Source organism: Aythya marila (genome assembly GCF_965140915.1).
Source record: "Aythya marila genome assembly, chromosome: Z".
Taxonomy (NCBI): Eukaryota; Metazoa; Chordata; class Aves; order Anseriformes; family Anatidae; genus Aythya; species Aythya marila.
Window position 1 is genome coordinate 18,864,225 of NC_139080.1, and position 20,403 is coordinate 18,884,627.

Sequence of the window (20,403 nt, forward strand, 5' to 3'; positions counted from 1 at the left end):
CACCAGTTCACGGCTCGTGAGAAAAAGGTCTTGGGCAGCAATTTCTAGGAAGGTTGATAATCATCTTGTTGAAGTTGGTTGCTGGGGAATCTTTAAGATTGTGAATGAATACCTGTTGGAATACTTTTCATTTGGATAAAGGTGGTTTTGAACATCTGTAGCCCCATTTTCTCTTATCTGCAGTTTATTTTTTAAAAGCTCTCTGTAACTTTACTTCCACAATGCCAGTTGGCTAGCTTGAACAACAACAAAACAAAGACAGACTCATTTTTAGGAAGCAGGATGAGGAAGAATGGCAGAGGCAGGGATGGTAGTAACACGTAGAGTTGATCCCCTTCCCACTCCTACAAAGGTTCTCTCACTGAAGTTAAAATTGTGTTGTCACGTATGCTGCTTTTTGTTCCTGAATAGTGATGTTGATTTAACTCCCCTTAGTAGTTTTAGCACAGAGACTGAATATATCCACTACATTGTAACAAAACAGAGTTCTAGTTCATTTTCATAGTGTGTCGTGGTGCAAATGTTTGAATCCAGATGTAATACACAGCTTCTATGCAGTTCTCCAAATCCTTTACTGACACACAAATAACACTACTTTGCAGGGCGTGAGTGGGTTTGAAGAAAACCTTGGATCCTTCACTTGTGAGAATCTTGACAGTCTAGATGACTGGTGAACCCCCTCATAATTTAACACACTTGCAGTGTTCAGATGTCTGTATCATATAAACATCTCACTTTTAAAACTCTAACTTATGTAGTTGTATAATGTAAAATGCACATTTTTTTCCTTTTTCTTCTACAGTCTTTTGAAGAAGCTAGCCTCTGTCAGACTTTAAACAAGAACATTGCTAGAGCTGGATATTCTAAACTTACACCAGTGCAGAAGTACAGCATTCCTATTATACTGGCAGGGCGGGATTTAATGGCATGTGCTCAGACAGGATCAGGAAAAACTGTAAGCATTTTGTATAACATTTGTTTATACTGGAAATGTGACTTTGAAGTTTTAGGTAAATGCCTGTCTTCTCAATAACCATTCTTTTATTGGAAAGCATCTAATATATTTTTTTTTTTGTGTTGAATGATTTACTTTGCACAGAAATGGCAAGTATACTGTTCTTCACAGATACAAAGGATGGGTGAATATTCACATTCTCAGGCTTATTATCTTTTTAAATACATCAGTGAACTAATTACTAGGCACAGCAGGCCAGTCTCCAGGTCTGCAGATACTGAAATAGACATACAGGCCATCATGGAAAAAATGCAGTAGTTGGAAGGTTTTTTTTTTTTTTTTTTTTTTACACTCATGCCAGATTGTAATAGTGTGTCCTGGTGTGTTGTCTTGGTTTTACCAGGTCTGATCAGTCTGATGCTTAGTTTCAGGTGATCTGATCTTAATAATGCAACAGTGACTAGAGTTATGAAGGTGACAGTTGTCTCAACTTCTTAAACTCTATATATACTAAATATACTATATAAATATAATAAAACCTTACCATTGACAGCTCCATACGAGAATATTTGTCTATTAAGCATAGCTATTTGAAGTTCGGTGTAATGTAGAACTCCAGCTGTGTTATGTAGCTTATTAATGTTTTGAAAAACCTCTCCTGTTTATGGAAAGGAGGTATAGTGTCCAAGTCTTATGCTAGAAATATTCTGAATGCTTTTGGGACAACTGTTAAATGTTCTATTTTGGGGGATAATTAGTCTTACTGGTAACTAAGAGTGCTGATGCAGATGTCACAAACTGATGTACTATTGTAATAATCTAGAGATTAGTGATACATTGTTACCTTACAAATCTGTTAATGGTAATGTAAAGCTTCTAAGTGCATGTTCTAGAAGGGCATTTGATGCCAGGGTTATCAATTACCAGTGTGCATCAGGAGGATGTGTAGAACTGCCCAAAGAACTCAGAAGTAAGGCATGATGGTGTTCCTGCATTATTAGACTCTGAAGGTCCAGAGGTGCTTTTGTACTTCATGAATAGGGAGAAATAAGTTTTGTTGTTCTGTGGTGTGTTCAGGTCAATCCTTTTGCAGTGTGTTTTGCTTGAAGTTGATAGTGTGCTGTAGCACTCCAGCTTTTTAAGATTGATACACAGCATTTAGTGTAACTGATTAATGCTTTAAGGCTGAACATATATTAATGCTTCTTTTTTTAGGCAGCTTTTCTTCTACCAATTGTGGCCCAGATGATGAGAGATGGCGTAACTGCCAGTAGCTTTAAAAAGCAGCAAGAGCCAGAATGTATTATTGTTGCCCCAACTAGAGAACTGATAAATCAGATCTTCCTAGAAGCAAGGAAATTTGTCTATGGGTAAGTTTGTGCACTGCTGCCTGGTGTTGCTTGTTACTTAATCTGCAAGCCTGCGTTCTTTCAGAAGCTTTCAAAAAATTTTTCTGTGCCAGTCAAATGGAATGATTACAGACACTTGCACTTAAGTGGTTAGCAAGTTATTACCATATGGTTAGAAATTTAAACTTGTCATCTTCACATTGGCAAGGGTGGGGAGGCTTACTTCGGCTTGTAGAGGAGTACTAAAACTGTCACATCATCTTTAGTGATCAGGTAATTGAAGAGCTTAAATTGAAGAGCTTAAAGAGCTTAAATTTAGCTTGCTTTATTGGTTACTTGCTGTTACTTTCATCTTGACAGAGTTGTGTTAGGGGTTTCAGTGATGGTTTGTAGTACCTCTATACTTTCCAGTGTTTCTGGTCTTGAACAGAAATACTTCCCAGTTCGGGGAAGTTTTTCTTCAGTTCTGCTTCTTCAAAAGGTTTTAACTTGTCATTGCGCCCTTGGATGTTGCATGATAGATGAGATTACATTTATGCTAGATTGCTAGTGATCTTTCTGCTGTTCAGTGATAAGTTCACCAGTGAATGGAGGAAATACATCAATTATCTGTAATGACTTCTTATTCTTAGAAGGTGGAATGGAGAGCATCACTTTCAGTGCAAAGTCTGGTGGACTTGCCTTTGGTTGTTCAAGCAAACTTTGGCTTGGTGGCTGTTTTTTGCTCTTGGAGGTAGTACATAGCTATGGACTCAGCATAGTACTAAGAGTAGCGTCTTAATACCTAAAACTGTTTTACTCATGTAGCTAGTTCTACTAATTAATGCTCTTTTAAACTACGTACAGACTACTTCACAATAAACTACCTTTTGAATTCAGAAAGCTGCTGCTGCAGCTGCCTGGCAGTAAAAGCAAGATACAATGTAAGCCAGTTAAACAATATCAGGTTGTGAGCCTGTTCCCTCTTCAGTATTGTGTGTGTATTGCTCAGTTCAGATCTGTTATTTTCTTAAGCTCTTCACTTTAGCTCACAAACAGGAATATAAAATATCAACTGGTAACATAAATGCTGATATGTTACCAGTCCAACCTACTTATATTTATGATCAAAGTTTTCTGAAAACTTCCAGATAAACAGTAAAAATATACCAGTTGTGATTCGGCCTTGTTATGTATGAAGCTGAATAGTATCTTCAAGAACAGACATCTAGAATTTGAGGGTGGAAATGCTCATTGCATGAATGTAGAAGCCTAGCAAGTGGCTGAATAAGGTAGTTCATGGTTATAGGGTTGTTCTTTCTACAGAAGGAAATCTGATGCAGTTTTACTTTGTTGATCTAGACAAAAACCTTACGAGAGAGAGTACTAAATGATCCAGTGATGGAAGGTGCTTGCAGTCTTGTGCTTGAGTGTTGTGCTGCTTTCTCCATGTGACTAGTTGCTTTACAAAGATACACTTTGGTATATGTACTGCACTGTTCTTTTGACATGTGAGAAGCCTCTGAATGGCATATTTTTTGATCCTCTTCCTTCTAAGTCTTCAGTATGAAAGGGAACAATGTCTAACACATTTCAGTTCTTACTGCAGTGCTCTATCTCAGTTGAAGGATGAGGGAAGAATGCAGGTGAAATGCAGTGTTCATTCCAAGAAAGCCACTTGTGCATCCTCTGAAATGGTAGTACGAATGGGAACCTTGAGCTTATAGTGAGTGCGTTTTTGGTCTTGGGTCCTGCTTTTAGTAATAGGCTGTGCTGTATGGTGAAGGAATTAAGTCAGTTTAAGTTGGTTTGTGGTAAATCTGATCATATGTTTCTCTGTAATAATGCAATTTATCTACATGGCAAATTAATCACATTTCTTTCCTGTATGATAGAACTTGTATAAGGCCTGTTGTGATCTATGGAGGCACACAAACAGGCCATTCAATTCGTCAGATAATGCAAGGCTGTAATATATTATGTGCCACTCCAGGAAGGCTTCTAGACATTATTGGAAAAGAGAAGGTAAGATTGTGAAACTTAGCCTGAATTCCCTTAAGCACTCTTAGTTTTGCATATATTGGTGTTCGTTATTCAGATTTGCTAGAAGCAAATACAGAGCCACGAACACCAGGCAGTATGCTGTCTTTGTACTGGCACTTAATCCAAGTGACCTTTTCTTGAAATAACTGAATACCATGAGGATTTTGAAAGTGTACTGTGAGCCCAGATCTTCTGATGTTTAATTTTTACATAACAAGGAGTTTTCTGAGAACATGTGAGGGAGAGAACCTAAGACTTGAACACAATTTCATTTCAAATAAAAGAAAATGCATGATAAGGACTGATCTTGTTTGTCAATAATTAAATTCTACTTGAAAGGAGTAAAAGATGTATTTTGGCAGCTAAGACATTATTTTAAGTGTGTGCTGTCACTGAATCAATGCAATTTTTCTTTCACCAAAATATTTACAGATTGGTTTGTGTGAATTGAAATACTTGGTGCTAGATGAAGCAGACCGTATGCTTGATATGGGTTTTGGCTTAGATATGAAGAAGCTGATTTCTTCCCCAGACATGCCATCAAAAGAAAAACGCCAAACACTGATGTTTAGTGCCACTTTCCCTGAAGAAGTTCAGAGGTAAGCTAAATAAAAATGGAAATAGAGCTGAAGGTGTACTTTTGTAGAGCTGAATGTCAGAAGAGTTAAGTATATTAATTATTTTTAAAACTTACAAACTTGCTAGAGTATACTGAAAAGCTATACAGTTAACATTCCTTGCTGAAGACTTGTCTTTTTTTCTAAACAACAGATCTCCTAACTTGTATAGATGAAAGATGAATTGCTTAATTTAGCTGGGGAGTCTCAGGGAAGCTGTGAAATTTGTCTGAAAGCTCTTGAATTCTACTACTTCTGCAGCAATCCTCATACTGCCTCTATTTGTCTCCTGCCCTCATTGCTCCATATTTTTGTGCAAGCACAAAAGCAGTGATTCTGCTGTGCTCAACAGGCAGCACTGGTACTTCTATTTTTGTTGTCAGGGTGAAGTTTAAACAGCTCAATGGTTGCTCAACTCACCAGCCTTTCTACATACCGTTCTTTATATGCACGAGTGCTCTTTGGTTTTGGTAATTCTGAAACTTCTCTAATGTGTTTTAGATGTACGTTAAGCTCTATCATTCACTACCCTTAAGGTTCTACGTCCCAGGCAGAGATCAAATTTCAGCAGATGGTAATGGTGTTGCTGAGCCTGGCAAACCATGGGAGGAATCCTTGGTCTCTGGTTATCTTCATAATTTGTTTTGGCTAATAGTCTTGCTACATGTTTCTGCTGCATAATGAGGGATGAGTGTAATTAACAACCTCAGAAAAGAGTCTTTAACTGTGCAAGACATACACTGACTGCTTCTTTTTAAAACAAAGCAAGACACTATCATGCTGCTGTCAATCCTGCGGGATTTGCAAATGCTGATAAAAGACTTCAGAAACTTGAGTGTTTATATCACAGTTCAGAAATCTGATAATATTTTTGTCACCTTTTGAAATCGGAATGCCTAAAGGTGGTCTTGTCAGTTTACAGAGTGAAAAGCTCCTTTTCTGGAATTGATTTTTTTTTCCATGGATTTACTGCTTTTCTGATTCTGGAATCAGAAAACCTATTTTTTTCTTTATTCTACTTTCAAAACAACTTCGAGTAGTGTAGGTAGGACATGGTGCTCTCTTTGCTCCTGTTAATTTCACGCTCTCCTGCGCTTTCATTCAGTCCTTTTAGAGTGTAGTCAGATTTAGTTTAAGCATACCTTTTGACTTTATTCCTGAACTTGGGTAATTAAGACTTTCTAGGTAGAGGAGTTGAGAGCTGTGGTTTTCCTATTTTTTTTCAACAGTCATTAAGGTTGGTGCTGTCTCTCAAAGGTCAGTTTCAAATTCTGGACTTCCAGACAGTGATGAAATAGTGTCCCAAGAAAGGTTCTGTGAGCATCTGTGTCAATAAACCATTTTACTTCAAGTATATATGTGGTTTTCTTAATTTTTTTGTATAGCTGTTCAGAAAACAACAGACTTCTAACTTTTTTTAAAATTGCATATATGGTTTTATAATCTCTGCCATCTGAGGAATGGTGTAAGTAATTGTGATGCTTACAACACATGAAGTCGCTTGATCTTAAAGCAAAAATAAGCTACACAATAGACTTCAAATTGCTCAATTCTCTTTCTTTTCAAGGCTGGCTGGTGAATTTTTGAAAATGGACTATCTATTTGTTGTTGTTGGACATGTGGGTGGAGCCTGCAGTGATGTTCAGCAAAGTATTCTTTTGGTTCCCCAGTATTCCAAGAGGGATAAGCTGATAGAAATTCTGCATATGACAGGTAGCTTTCCTTACTACTAATTGTCTTCCAGGGAATACAATCCCTTCTAAATCTGTGCTTTTGCTTTTAAGTGGGTCATAGTTTAATTTACAAGATTATTGACTGAAGCTTTTTCAATCATTTTTCAGGGAGTTACAGGTTTTAGACTTGTTAGTGTTACCACTATTTGTCAGAGTCTCACCTCTGAGTGGTGGCAGAGAAGCTTCCCAGATGGGTAGTTTCTTTGCATGGACATGTAGTAACTGCTTTAGAACCTGGTGGTATTACCTCCAGAGTGTGGGCTTACTAAATGAAAATGAACCTCTGGGCCTGTCCCAGGTGCCATGGCTGGGATGTTTACAGTGATGATCTGAATGTATCATATGTTTTAATGCTCAAAACTGGGAGCGAGTTTGGTGCTCCCTTTGGTGTACCTTAGTGGTGTTCAGTATTCAGAATTGTGTGTCGTGTCAATCTACGTGCTATAGAAAGAGACTTCACACTGAGACTTACCACAGAGCAGAATCTGTATTTCATCTCTCTGCTTAAGGGAAACATGATGCACTAGTGTTCATCTGAGTTTGTGTTGATCGGGAAATTGATGGATTGAATTAGCTCAACACAGTCAAGAAATTGTATCTATTAGCTAAAGCCTTTATTCAAAGCCATTTCTGACACTAGATGTTAGAAGTAATTGTAGCTGTGAATAGTGAAACTGCATCAGGTTTCAAACTGCAATAGATTTGAACTCTTGTTCAACATAGGTAATGAACGAACCATGGTGTTTGTGGAGACAAAGAAAAAAGCAGACTACATTGCAGCCTTTCTTTGTCAAGAAAACATACCAACCACTAGCATCCATGGGTAAGTATTAAGTGAAAGTTGGTTAAGTATTTTTTCAGTGAAAGCTGGTAGTAATCTTAGAAGTTGTTTCTTGAACTTTCATGTTTGTGACTTAGCTTTTATTGGCTCAGATTGCTTTGTAATCTTCAGCACCTGAACCGTGTTGAAAATGCAGTGTTTCTGAAGGCCAGTTCTCACTGCATTTGCTGAGTATCCATTTTCATGGTTTACCAGACTTCAAATGCTCTGTAAGAGCTGGAAATATAATAAATGACATACATTATCATTCTCCTTTACACTGGAAACATTTATGGGTGTGCAAAGCCTAATGTTGTAGTAGTTGATAGCACTTTTGCAAAGAAAACTTGACAGTGCTGCTCTGTAATACTTATCACTGTCTAATGTTGTAGGTGCGGGATCAATCTTTGTGGTTGAGCACACTTCAAATGCTCTGTAAGAGCTGAAGAATCTTATACCTGCTGCTAAACAATAAAATTGATATAATAAATTGGGTAGAATCAAAAGTTGTTTATATGTAGATTCTGTCATAATTTGCATGACCAAAAAAGATCTCTTGATGTTAGTGGCAAGATGGTGTTCATGAACTAAAGTGGCAGTTGTGGATCTTCCAGTCTGTCTTACAGGTTTCCTAAAGTCTTAAGTCCAGTCATATCCTGTACAGGCTTCTGATGCTATTGTTTTCCTTCTTGATGTGTTCATGGACTTCTAACACTACAGTTTGGTGTAAAGAGAAGGTTCTTCTAATTTGTATTTGCATTCTAATCCATCAGTGTTGTGTTTCTGAACAAATGCTGAGAAACGAGGTGGGATGCTCACTAATTTGAGGTCTAAGGCAATCTGTCTTTCACATAATGAGGTGGAACATAGTATTTTTATGTCCAAATCTAGGCTAGCTAACTGAATCTTAAGATTCATGGTGAGCTGCAAAATGTCAAAGTAATTGTGTTATTTTTCATCTTGTAATTTAGAGGAATGGTCTTGGATGTCTTCTGTTTTGGATGATGTTTTGACAAACATCAGAATACCAAGGCCGTAGATAGGTTAAAATAACCTTCATAGGACTGATAAAAAAAAAAGTCTGTATCCTATGTACTGTCATTTTCACAAACATGAAAGATCTTTTTGAGAAGATCAGGCCTGTGCTTGGCTGGCCTGAATTGTGATTATACAACCTGTCTTGTGTGGAAGGAGTTCCTTAATGCATTCTGGTAGAATTATTATGCAGTGAATTAAAGTACAATTACAAATAGAATATCTAGTTTCATGGAATCTGCTGACTTGTCAGAGCTACTTGAGCTCTTTGAGTTGAAGTGTGTTATAATAGTTGGCTCTTCTCTGGGATAGTGTCCTACCAGACTTAAAGAAATGGCACACACACACAGGATTGAACAGAGCACTGGAGTTTTTAGCTTTCTAATTTGTTCTTTCAGTTAGACAACAAAGAATATGAGTTAAACTCAGATCTATGGTATTATAGATAATCTATAAACACTCTTCAAAAATGCAAAACCCAGAGCAAAGCTAATTTTCTTCTGGTGATTAAAAAAAAAAAAAAAAGACCTATACTGTTGGCTCCTATAGTGGCTCCTATGCAAGAAGCTACATGGAATCCATCTTTAATAATCTGGCTTAATGCAGAGTAGTGGGAAAAGCACTTCTAGCTACGGCATGAAGAAACAGTTGAACAAGTGGATCTTAAGGGAGACAATGAGTTTGATGTGGTTCTTTTGTAATGGCGTGAATTACTAATGACTAACTAAAATGCTCATCTCTGTGACAGAGCATTCTATAGAGATGAACTCTGAATTTGTGGCTTAAAACACATAACTAATTTGTATGCTTGAGAATGAAGTTCTTCTGTCTTTTCCTTCTTTCAACATTTATGGTTGCCATAACATCCTTCTTTTCTGCTTTGTATGCTCAACTTTGAGAGTGTTTTGTTTACCTCTAACTGGACTTTAGATGCACTGATGAAATGGTTCTAATACATATTATTCTCTCAAAAAAATGTAATTTCTCTGGAGGCATAAGTTGCTGTGTCGTACTGCTGTGTTACTTAAAAAAAAAAAAATCAGAAATCTTAAACTGGTGGGATATTGGGGTTGTTTTTTCAGGAACTACTTCTGTCTTTGAGTCATGGCCTTTTAACTTGTATCTTAAATAATACTGCAGATTTTAGAGACACCCATTCTAACAATTTTTCTTTTTGGCAGAGATAGGGAACAGAGAGAGCGAGAGGTAGCTCTTCAGGATTTTCGCTCTGGCAAATGTCCAGTTCTGGTGGCAACTTCAGTGGCAGCAAGAGGCCTGGATATTGAAAATGTTCAGCATGTTATTAATTTTGATCTTCCTTCGACAATTGAAGTGTATGTACACCGAATTGGACGAACTGGTCGTTGTGGAAATACCGGCAAAGCAATTTCATTTTTTGATAATGGTTCAGATGGCCATCTTGCGCAACCTCTAGTTAAAGTGCTCTCAGACGTAAGTTTCAAATCGTAGTGCTCAACTTTACTTTTTTTTTTTAGGATCTCACTTTAACATACTAAGCAAGTATTATTTCTTTGCTTATAGAAACTCTTAATATGAATTCGCAAAGCCAGTGGAAGACTCTAAATTTACTTTTCTAATTATGTAGGCTCATCAGGAAGTTCCTGTTTGGTTGGAAGAACTTGCTTTTAGTGTTCAAAGAACAAATCCCGTTATGTCTGTTAATACCCAAAAGGTAAGTCTGAAAATGAAGTGGGAGCCTTGGCTTTTGGAATTCTGTGTAAATATAAAAGTGTGGGTAGCAATGTATATACCAAGTATACATTGCTGAAACTTTGGGCTGTAATTGTGTCCCTTATCTTAGTTGTGCATGTTCAAAATACTCAGTACTTCTGAAATTCATGTTGGATAACTTGTTTAACTTTTTAAGAGTTAGACTTCAGAGACTGTTTAGACTGGAGCCTTGCTAGCTGCATTAGTCTTGATCTGCATTGTCAAGTGACTCTGGAAGAAAAGGTTTGTGCAGACATGCACAAAGGCTGTAGTTTCAAAAACTTCGCTACTACATACATTGGAACAAAGAGTTGATAGTTACACAGTCACTGCTTATTATGAATCACTCAGTCGAGTAATTCATCTGACTGAAAACTTCAAAGCAGTTACAGCTAGATTCATGTCCTAATCTGATCTGTGTTATAGTTGTTCATAATGTCTGTGATAGAGAATCTTCTGGTTTCTTAGGGTTGATGTTACCAGGTGTTAAAATACAGCTTGAGTAAATGAGTCAGTCTGGGTGGCATAGCTCCCAAATCCCTTTTTAGTTCTATGCATGTTTCTACTTGGAATGTTTTTTTTTTTTTTTCAATTGGTGTTTAATATTTCTTGCTGTTATGTACTTGAATATTGATGCCTTCAGTAAAAGCCTTTCCTTGATCTCTTGCTTACATAACTGCATTGCATTTCAGTTGCATCCCAAATGTCAATATTGTTAGAGACCTCAAAAATAATTACTTGGTCTATGCTCACACGGTATATGAAGCTAGAGTTATTCAAGTTTAGATCTTGCTTTTGTGAGTGATCTTTTTGTGTCCCATAACTAGTGAAAATAAAGGGTGTTTAATCTGTATCTACCTTCCTGTCCAGCTCCCTAATCAGATCTGTTTTTTTCTTCGGGTCTTCATTGGCACCTCAGTTACACACTTAAACTTCTGCTTCTTTCTCTTGATTGCAGCCTCAGTGGACCTTTCTTCTGATTTGTGTTAAAGGACGTTTTATTTGTTTAGATCACCGCCAAAGGCATATCTCATCAGTCTTAATCTAGTTTGCTTCCAAAAAGTTAGGGGAGGCAAGTTGGAAATTAGGAGAAATTGCTTCTCAGGAAGAGTGATTCAGCATTGGAACGGGTTGGAGTCACCGTCACTGGGGGTGTTCAAAGAAGGTGTTGAGTTAAGGGGTGCAGCTGATTCTGTTACAGGCCCAGTTGGATTCAGGGTTCTGAACTATCACAATCACAATCACAGGTTCACACATTAACCCTTAGGGGTCTGGTTGGATTCAGAGCACTGAACTACCACGGTCACGGATTCACCAATAATGTATAACCGCCCTTGCTCTAGTCGTGTTTAATGAGTGCTATCATGGCTAGGAACAATGCAATCAAGTGTGATTTATTACAGCAACAGGTACACAGGTTCCTTGAATTGCCGGTGATAGTGACTGTCTGCAAAAGCAAGCTAGCATGTGTGAAATACACAGGTGACACAGGTGTGCAGCCTGGAAATTAATGTGTTACAAAGGCACAAAGACTCTAGAGAGATTTCTAAGTTTCAGCGGAGACACCCAGTATAACCAAGTGTTCAAATCTCACCCAAAGGCTTCCCAGTGGCAGGGGGGGGGAAGAGAGGCTCAGCCCGTCGACTGATCCCAGGGGTCAGGAGGTCCTCGGGATGGTATCTCCCCTGATGGTGGTATCTTCCCTAACATCCCCTCTCTCATTCAGCATGATAGCATCTGAGGTTGGAAGCCTAGGGAACGCTCAGGTAATGCAGCTGTGCCCTACCCTGAAAGCCTCTTCAATGCTGTACATTTTCTTTAAAATGTGAATGTTAGTTTTATTTTCCTAGTTACTTTAGGCAATTGCACCACAAAAGGTTGAACGTGGTGCTTAGGGACATACTGGTGGTACTTACTGGGTAATACTGGTGGTAGGAGGAGGGTTGGACCAGATGATCTTGGAGGTGTTTTCCAAACTTTGTGATTCTATGAAATCTTAGACTTGTAGAACTCAGTCAGTCTTTCATGTCCTTTGCGACCTCTGAATTACAAAATCTGATACTGACTTCTGTTCCACACACATGAGTTTCAGAGAAAATCTAATTGCTGTTCATGAAGCCTTGGGAATGCTGCCTTCTTAATAATACATATTCAGTGCATGAACTCTGGAGTTGGAGATCATCAAATTCTAATGCCTTCTTTACAAGTCTTTCTAAAAATGGTCATTCCTGAAAACTGTGCCTTCCTAATGTACTGCCCATCAGGCATCTTATCTGTTTTGCAAATAAAACATTGGTGTGATATCACCAATTTCCATCAAAAATCCAAAACACAGCCTTTTATGAGCCTCTAGGAAGAAAATTAACCCTGTCTCAGACAAAACCACAACACCTAATGAGCTCTTTTTCCACTGAAATAAACTAGTAATGCTGTTTTTTTCCTACTGCTGTATTATTAATGAGAGACCTGTATCTGATGTTCTGTAGTGGTGCTAATAAATCCATCACCTGCAGTAGGCTTCTGCTGTAATGTGGGCGTAATAAGGATGCTGATGATCTCTTTCCGGGGGAAAGAAGATTCCATCTTAATTTGTGTGCAATATTCACTTTCTCTTTCAACTGGAATGGATGCAAGGGTAATTTGATGATGAAATGATGAATTTGAAACTGGACTCTGTTGGAGGCTTTTATCTGACTATTTTGGAACTATCTTTTAGGTGACAGGCTTAATCAACTTCCCAAAGGAAAAGGGTTTTACTGATGTGATGTGACTTTACTTTAGTGATGGAGGCAAAGAGCCTTAAGAAAGAGAAGGAAGTTTTGCCCCAAGGTTCTGTTAATTGATTTGTATTGGATAAGGGAAGAAGTTAGGATTTAATCTTGGGGAAAGATTATTCCCACTCCTGACTAAAACTGAGGTTGATAAAAGTGCATTAATTTCAGACCGGGGTCTGAAAAAAAAAACACACATATGGAAGGTTAATGATAAAGCTTCTGCATTTACTTAAAGAAAAATGTTCAGATGACATTGAGAGTCATGAACGCAAACTGCTTAAAACAGTTGTAAATGATTCTAAACTAGTACCTCTTCTGTTTTCTAGAGTTATGAAGTCAGCAGCAGCATGAACCCAGAAAGAGAGAGGATGTCAAGTTCTGCAAATTCATTTGAGTCATGGGATTAAAACCAATATAGTACCAAACTGTTGTATTCTGTTGTGTTTTAAGTGAGCTGTTTTTCTTAATGCTCATTACTGTTAAGGCTTATGGAACATCTGATATTTACAACCTAGCTTGTATCTTACAAGCATATATCTTATGCTTTTGTCAATGTATGCATAGTCAGTTATGATGAACCCAGGGTTGTTTATAATAATATGAAATGGCTCTTGCCTTCCTACATACAGGAAAAAAAAATTAAGGTATTTCTTAAGTGTTAAATGGTTCAGTATGTTGCTATAATAGGTGGGATGTTCAGTATGTTGCTATAACAGGTGGGATGTGATACCTGTTTTGTTTGCAAGTGGAATTTAGGAGATCCCTTGAACTTACTGCTTTGTTACCAGAATTTTGCCTGAGAACATAGTTCTCTGAAGACCTGTTTTGGGAGAGAGCTTTATGTAAAGAGTGCATCTAAACTTATTGTCCCTGCATTTTCAACAGGTCAGTTTTGAAATCTGTGCCAAATGATGAGGTGACAATCTTAAGGAGCTGTTAAACATGTTGTAAACAATTACTTAATAAAAACTTCATCTTTTTTTTTAATTTTTTTCAAACTTTTAAGCCTTTGTATTGATGGCTGCTTCTACATCAGATACACACAAACAAAAAAAAAACCACATGTATTATTGCAGCTTTGTGAGCCAGTACTTTTTCAACATGCATGAAATACGTGGTCTTGTTATGGAACTAAAGATAAACGACTGCATTCACAACTCATTTGAAATACACTGTGATACCAAGCAGCCTTTTGAGAAGGATGGAAACCAGATTTGTGTGGTATGTTTTTGCCTTTGACAGACATGTAATGTACTCTTCTGGTATCTCTTGTGGAAAAGTTGCTTTCAGAGCAAGCTTGGTGGCTTGTCTGTAAGAGTTTCCCAGACTTACAGAAGCTATGTAAACAGACATTAAGAGTTTTACAAAGAGATTTTCATAAAGTTGCTTTTTCCTTGATTTTTTTTTTTATTTACCAGCTACAAGGATGTGTGTCACTGCCCCATAGGAAAATGGTAAATAGTAATTTGTAATGTCTTGAACAGCTGAACAAGCTTACAAGCTTCTCTTGTTTGCAGGTATTCAGCACACGATGCCAACTGCTATTTTTTGTATGGTCTTCCCTCTTAGTATAGGGAAATAATACTTACCATCTGTGCTTGCAGGACTGAAAGTTTAATGTGAGTATCAGAACTGACTGGGCAGTACTATGCAATTTGTTATTGTGGTTGAGCATGCTGCTGTTCTTTCTGTATTTCTTTGAAAAATATTTACTTAAATACCTATTTAAAAATACTTTTTGTGGACTGTGGTTTTACTGCTACATATTGTACAGAAAAGTAAGTTTTAATTGTAGATACACCTTCACTTAACTTACTGTAAGCAGTGGATGTCTGTTAACTTGAAGTCTTGAGTACAATGTCCTGGGTGGCACAACTCCTTTTTCTGACAAGTCTTCTTGAGGATCTGTGTATCCATTCTGAATTTCAGGTAAGAAATCGGGGGTGCTTTTGATTTGTTGGTAGGAAATGCATATGAGCAGTAATTTCTGGAGGAAACTGTACAGTTGTTTGCTTTTCAGAGAAGTAGAAGACAAAGTAACTACAGTCATGGGTCACATTTATCCTAGAGCAAACCTATGAAGGGAACTAACTTAGCCTTAGTTCTAGACCTGTTGTTCAGGCTTACATTTTATGTGTAGCTTCTGAAGTAATTATTAGAACAGCTTTTAGTACATATTACAATTCATCAAATACAGTGTCTCAAATTACTCCTACAAGAAACAGGTGTATGGAACTCACAAGCTTTTCTTAATTTTTTTAAAGCAAGAGTATTCATCTTTTTTTAATTCAGCATGGGTGGAAAGAGGGGGAGGGAATAGAAAAATCAGTCTTTTTTTTTTTTATTTAAATAAACCTTTATGTAGTTAAAAACTGAAAAATGAGAATGTGTGCACACTTTCACTATGTTTACAAGACAAATGATTGCCAATCTGTGTCAGTTCTGTCCTTCCGTAGATTATTTTGCATCTTGTCATTCCATGCAGTAGCTTTCTTGGTTAATTTTCTCATGTTTCTGGTTTGAAAAAAGAATAAAAGGTTGAACAGAACAACTGCTTGAACTTGCTGGCATGTGGTCCTGAAGTAGTGTGTCTGTGTTTTTTGAAAGATTATACATTGAGCTACATTATTCCCTTTTCTTCTGCTTTAGGTGGATGTAGATGTTCCATAGGGTAACTAAAATATTAACCAAAATAATTCATATAAGGCAAAAAAGTTCTAACCAGCTAACTCTACCAGGGTAACAGTTCGTAGTTTATTAAATACTGTGTGCATAAATTTAGAGCCAGTTGTAAAGTCTCTTGGGAACACTTGAAGGCATAATTTTTGCAAACATTTAGATGTTTAGAATGCACTTCTATAACTGTAAATAAGCTTAAATAGTATTCTTCAGCAGAGACCATCTCACTGTGGGCAAGGCAGACTTTTTTGCATATTTTTTGTGAAACAATTTTTCTTACCTGTACTTCCTTCAACTTGAATCCCTGCATGTTCAGAACTACCTGTTTCATAAGGAAATGTTTCTTCTAAGGCTGTTTCTTCCATTTAAGTAGCTTTTGGAGGTGGCAGGAGTTGCCACAAGAAAACGCTTTGTTTTGCAGTGTGTTTTTTTTTGCCTGCCACATCATGTAAAAAATGTTCTGTTCATTTTTTTTGGCTCAGTGTTGATACAGCGTTTGTCATCTAGGGTCAGTTTATTCTATGTGGTCCTGAAGTTGAAGGCATGACTCCTGTTTACAGATCTTGCTGCTGCTTGGGTTACATGAAAGGATCGTGTTGCTTCTCTTGTATGAGAAGTGGTATTTTGGGGTGTGAGTGCTTGCTATGGGGAGCTCAGAAATGATAGGTAAGCCTTCAAAGACTTCAATATACTTCTGTTGAGAGAATCTGGGGAAGGCTGGCTTATGCCAAACCTTGATAGAGACAGGTATTTTCAGCCCCTTAGCCTCAAGTTACTATTTTCTCAAGCAAGCTACATGGTCTGTTTTGAAAGTCGTAGGACTCATTTAAAAAAAAAAATAAAAATATTCATCAGAATAGAACAAATGAGTAGAATTTTTCAAGGTAGCACCCTTCCGCATCTACACACTGCTGCCAATGAATTCTCCAGTTTTCGTACGCCTCCAGGAATGCCTGGACCGGAATGCTGTTTTGCTCCCTCATCATGGCCTCTTGAAGCACCTCTACTGATGCGTGATGCTTCCCCTTGAGCGTTGATTTTATTCTTGGGAATAGAAAAAAGTCTGGTGGGGCCAAGTCGGGGCCGTAGGGGGGCTGAGGCAGCGTTGCCACCTTGTGCTGGGCAAGATACTCCACTACGCGTACCGCTGTGTGGCTCGGCGCGGTGTCATGGTGCAGCTGCCAATTGTTGACGATGGCTGGGCGGACATGAGCCATGCGTTTTCGCAGTCTTGTGAGGACTTCCACGTAAATTTTTCACTTGCGACACATTTTCGTTGGTCTTGCTGGTCGAAGGGCATCCAGAGGGGTCGTTGTCTTCCACTCTTTCCCTCCCTTCTCAGAACAGCTTGTGCCACTCAAAAACACCCTATCTACCCATGGCAGCATCACCGTAGGCCTCCTTAATCATGTCGTGAGTCTCTTCGCCCGTTTTACCAAGCTTTACACAAAATTTGATCGCGTATCGCTGCTCCAGTAAACGCTACATGATTCTCCATGATGAGGCGTTTCGACAGGTGTTCACAGTACAAGCAACCTGCTCTCTTCAACAGCCAATAGCCGACTGCTGATTTTTCCCAGTGTTCCCAATATTCCCTCCACCGATCCTGCACACGCAGACCGCCTCTCGTCCGCCCGTTCGCCCAGGAAAAAGCCAGTCCTACTACTTTCAGAACAGACCATGTATCTTTTCCCTCATTTTGCTCCTGTAGGAAGAGCAAGTGGCATGGGTATCATGAAGTGTCAAAGTTTTAGTGTGTAGGGGAGAGTCCAGTTGCCCTCCAGGTGGCAGTCAGGATGAATGCTCTTTAAATATTTCACTGAACTGATTGAAACCTGAGAACAATGTAGTTACAATTCCTTTTAGTTGCACCTGCTCTTGGCAATGATACCATAACCTCAGAACTTTGTACAATTTTTCCCTGGCATTAGCTCCATACTTGCATAAAAAAAATGCTCCTTGCATTGGAGAGAGTAGTTCAAGATTAAGCTGGAGGCTTTTGACAAAGTGTTGCAAAGGGCCATCAAACCTTCCCTTCAGGAATTTTGAATACAGTTTATTCTTAATTCTATCAAATTGTCCCTTATTAATGCGGTGCCTGAACTTTTTTCTCTGTGAGATGATTTTCGCAGTCTGAGAGGACTGCAGTCATGAGGGTGAATACGAAGAAAAGGCTGTAGAGGTGACTTGTGAGAAATGTGTTTCGACTGTGGATCCCAGTCAGAACATCAGTTCTAGAAGTGGGAATCAACAGGTGGAGTTTCTTTGTAGAGCTGCAGAGTGAAAGGGAAGCAGCAGTAGAGAGAGCTTTGCACAAGAGCTAGCTGTGATCAACAGGACTCTCTATCTTTTCTGAAACAAGTACTGGCTCTATATCTGGTATAAATAACAGTCCCTGTAGACAGTTTCTATTCAGCTGTTAGACAGCTACGGGTGAGGATGTTGGATATCCTGTGAAGCAGTCTGTGAACTCCTAGAAAGGCGGTGGGCTGGGACACAGATATGTGATCTGGTCCTTTAAATGTAGAAAGCATTACAATGTACGCATGTTCTTTGTTTCTGGTCAGTCTGTGATGATTGGTGTCATTAAGTGACTTTCCAAATGTGACCCCGTTAATCAAGCCCCTGCTTTTTCATTGCTGCTTTTTGTTTGTTTGTTTTCTGGGATGCCTGGAATGATTCATACAATTGTATTTTATATGGTTAAAAAAGCAGTACAAAACAGATGACTGCACAGCACTGTCACGCTTCTGCATTCTGCTGCTTTGCAGTAGGAACAGATGAAGAGTCCTGCATCCAACGATAAAATACATTTTCAGGGTTCAGCTCTTGGACTTACACCCTAGACATGCTTGAGTGCTGTACTGATAAAAAGTCTTGCTTTTCACAATGTGGACTCTACAGTGATACAACACTGGAATCTGAACCTCGCTGGTGTGCAGCTGTGGTTGCAGCCAGTACCGTCCATTTGTTATGAGTGTTCTGTCAGTACACGGTAACTCAACTACATCCCCCCCAGTTCTCTGTAATCAGGGTGCAGATTTACAAATTAAGATAAGGAATGGTATCTTAAAAGTAGCAGGCACAATGTTTTTGGGAATTAATGATCGTGACTCAAAATGGTATGAGGCAGTGAAGTATCCAGGCAGGGTAGAGCCCTGAGCCACATGGTCCACTCTGAAGTATTGCTTTGAGCAAGACATAGAACTGGGATGTCATGACATGCTCTCCAATGTAAATGGAGAGCGGAGGGCCCAAGATGACACATTTTCCTGCTCTGTAACCTAAGCTTGGCTAAGAAAATGAGAGAAACATTGCCTCTGAATCGACGGAGGTTAGTGACCTAGCTTCTGCCTGCTTGGACTATGTTACTGTTCAGCCCTGCTCTGGATTTTCCATGCAGGACCTTCCTGGCCTATCTGTGAAAGCTGTAGCTCCCAGATGGAGCATTTTGCACAGCTTTGGCTCTGCTGGTTGGGAAACATCAGGACACTTCTGAACCTTCTGTGGTCGGGGTCCGGGAGCACTGGGAAATGTCTAGCAGCCCTCTGAGGAACCTGAGCATGCCTGTTAGTGAGTCTGTCCCGGTGCCCGACCATTGGGTGCAGACCCAAACCCCTAACCCCTAGCCTGACCCTCCCCTGTCCCAGCTCCATGCCGTTCCCTCGGGTCCTGTCGCTGTCCCCAGAGAGCAGAGCTCAGCGCCTGCCCCTCCGCTCCCCTTGTGAAGGAGCTGCAGGCTGCCATGAGGCCTCCCCTCAGCCTGCTCTGATCGGGGCTGAGCACACCAAGGGACCTCAGCTGCTCCTTGTATCTCTTAGCCTCCAGACCCTTCACTATCTTTATTGCCCTCTGGATGCTCTCTAGCAGCTTTCTTACATCCTGGCACCCAGAACTGCACCCAGTGCTGGAGGTGAGGCTGCACCAGAGCAGAGCAGGACAATCCCTTCCCCCGACTGGCCATGCTGGGCCTGATGCACCCCAGGGCACGGCTGGCTCTGGCTGCCAGGGCACGCTGCTGGCTCATGTTCAGCTTGCTGTCGATCAAAACCCTCAGGTACCTTTCTGCGGGGCTGCTCTCCAGCATCTTGTGCCCCAGTCTGTACGTATAGCCAGGGTTGCCCCGTCCCAGGTGCAGAATCCTGCACTTGCTTTTGCTAAGCTTCATGTGGTTGGTGATTGCCCAGCTCTCCAATCTGTCAAGAGGGACACAGAACTGCTCCCCAGTACAAGAGGGGCGTGGAACTTGTAGGCAGGGTTCAGCACAGAGCCGTGGAGATGATGAAGGAATTGGAGCATCTGTGTTAATGTGGAAAGACTGAGCTGGGCCTGGTTAGCCTGGAGAAGAGGAGATTGAGAGGGGATCTTACCAACCTCTTAAGTACCTGAGGGAACAATGTAGAGAGGATGGGGCCAAACTCTTCTCAGTGGTGGCCAGTGATAGGACGAGGGGCTGTGTGTATAAACAAAACCACAGAAGGTTTCATCACTGCATGAGGAAGAACTTCTTTATGGTTTGGGTGACAGAGCACTGGAACAGGCTGCCCAGAGAGGTGGTGGAGTCTCCTTCTCTGGAGATAATCAGAACCTGCCTGGATGCCAGACTGTGTAACATGCTCTAAGTGACCCTGCTTGAGCAGGTCTCTGAAGGTCCCTTCCAACCTCAAACATTGTGATCCTGTGATGAA

At 39.6% G+C, this 20,403-nt stretch overlaps 1 protein-coding gene across 1 annotated transcript in view; it reads left to right on the forward strand.

The window, feature by feature from the left end:
• The window catches only part of DDX4 (DEAD-box helicase 4), a gene marked incomplete at both ends in the record, with an annotated part of 32,247 nt that extends 18,804 nt beyond the window's left edge, over positions 1–13,443 (forward strand). Inside the window, 9 exons of the mRNA XM_082782815.1 lie at positions 803–955; positions 2,171–2,325; positions 4,179–4,308; positions 4,759–4,925; positions 6,511–6,656; positions 7,400–7,499; positions 9,713–9,983; positions 10,138–10,224; positions 13,363–13,443. Of these exons, the coding sequence (XP_082638941.1) occupies positions 803–955; positions 2,171–2,325; positions 4,179–4,308; positions 4,759–4,925; positions 6,511–6,656; positions 7,400–7,499; positions 9,713–9,983; positions 10,138–10,224; positions 13,363–13,443 (1,290 nt within the window). The remainder of the gene's footprint in view (positions 1–802; positions 956–2,170; positions 2,326–4,178; positions 4,309–4,758; positions 4,926–6,510; positions 6,657–7,399; positions 7,500–9,712; positions 9,984–10,137; positions 10,225–13,362) is intronic.
• Positions 13,444–20,403: the final 6,960 nt, after the last annotated feature.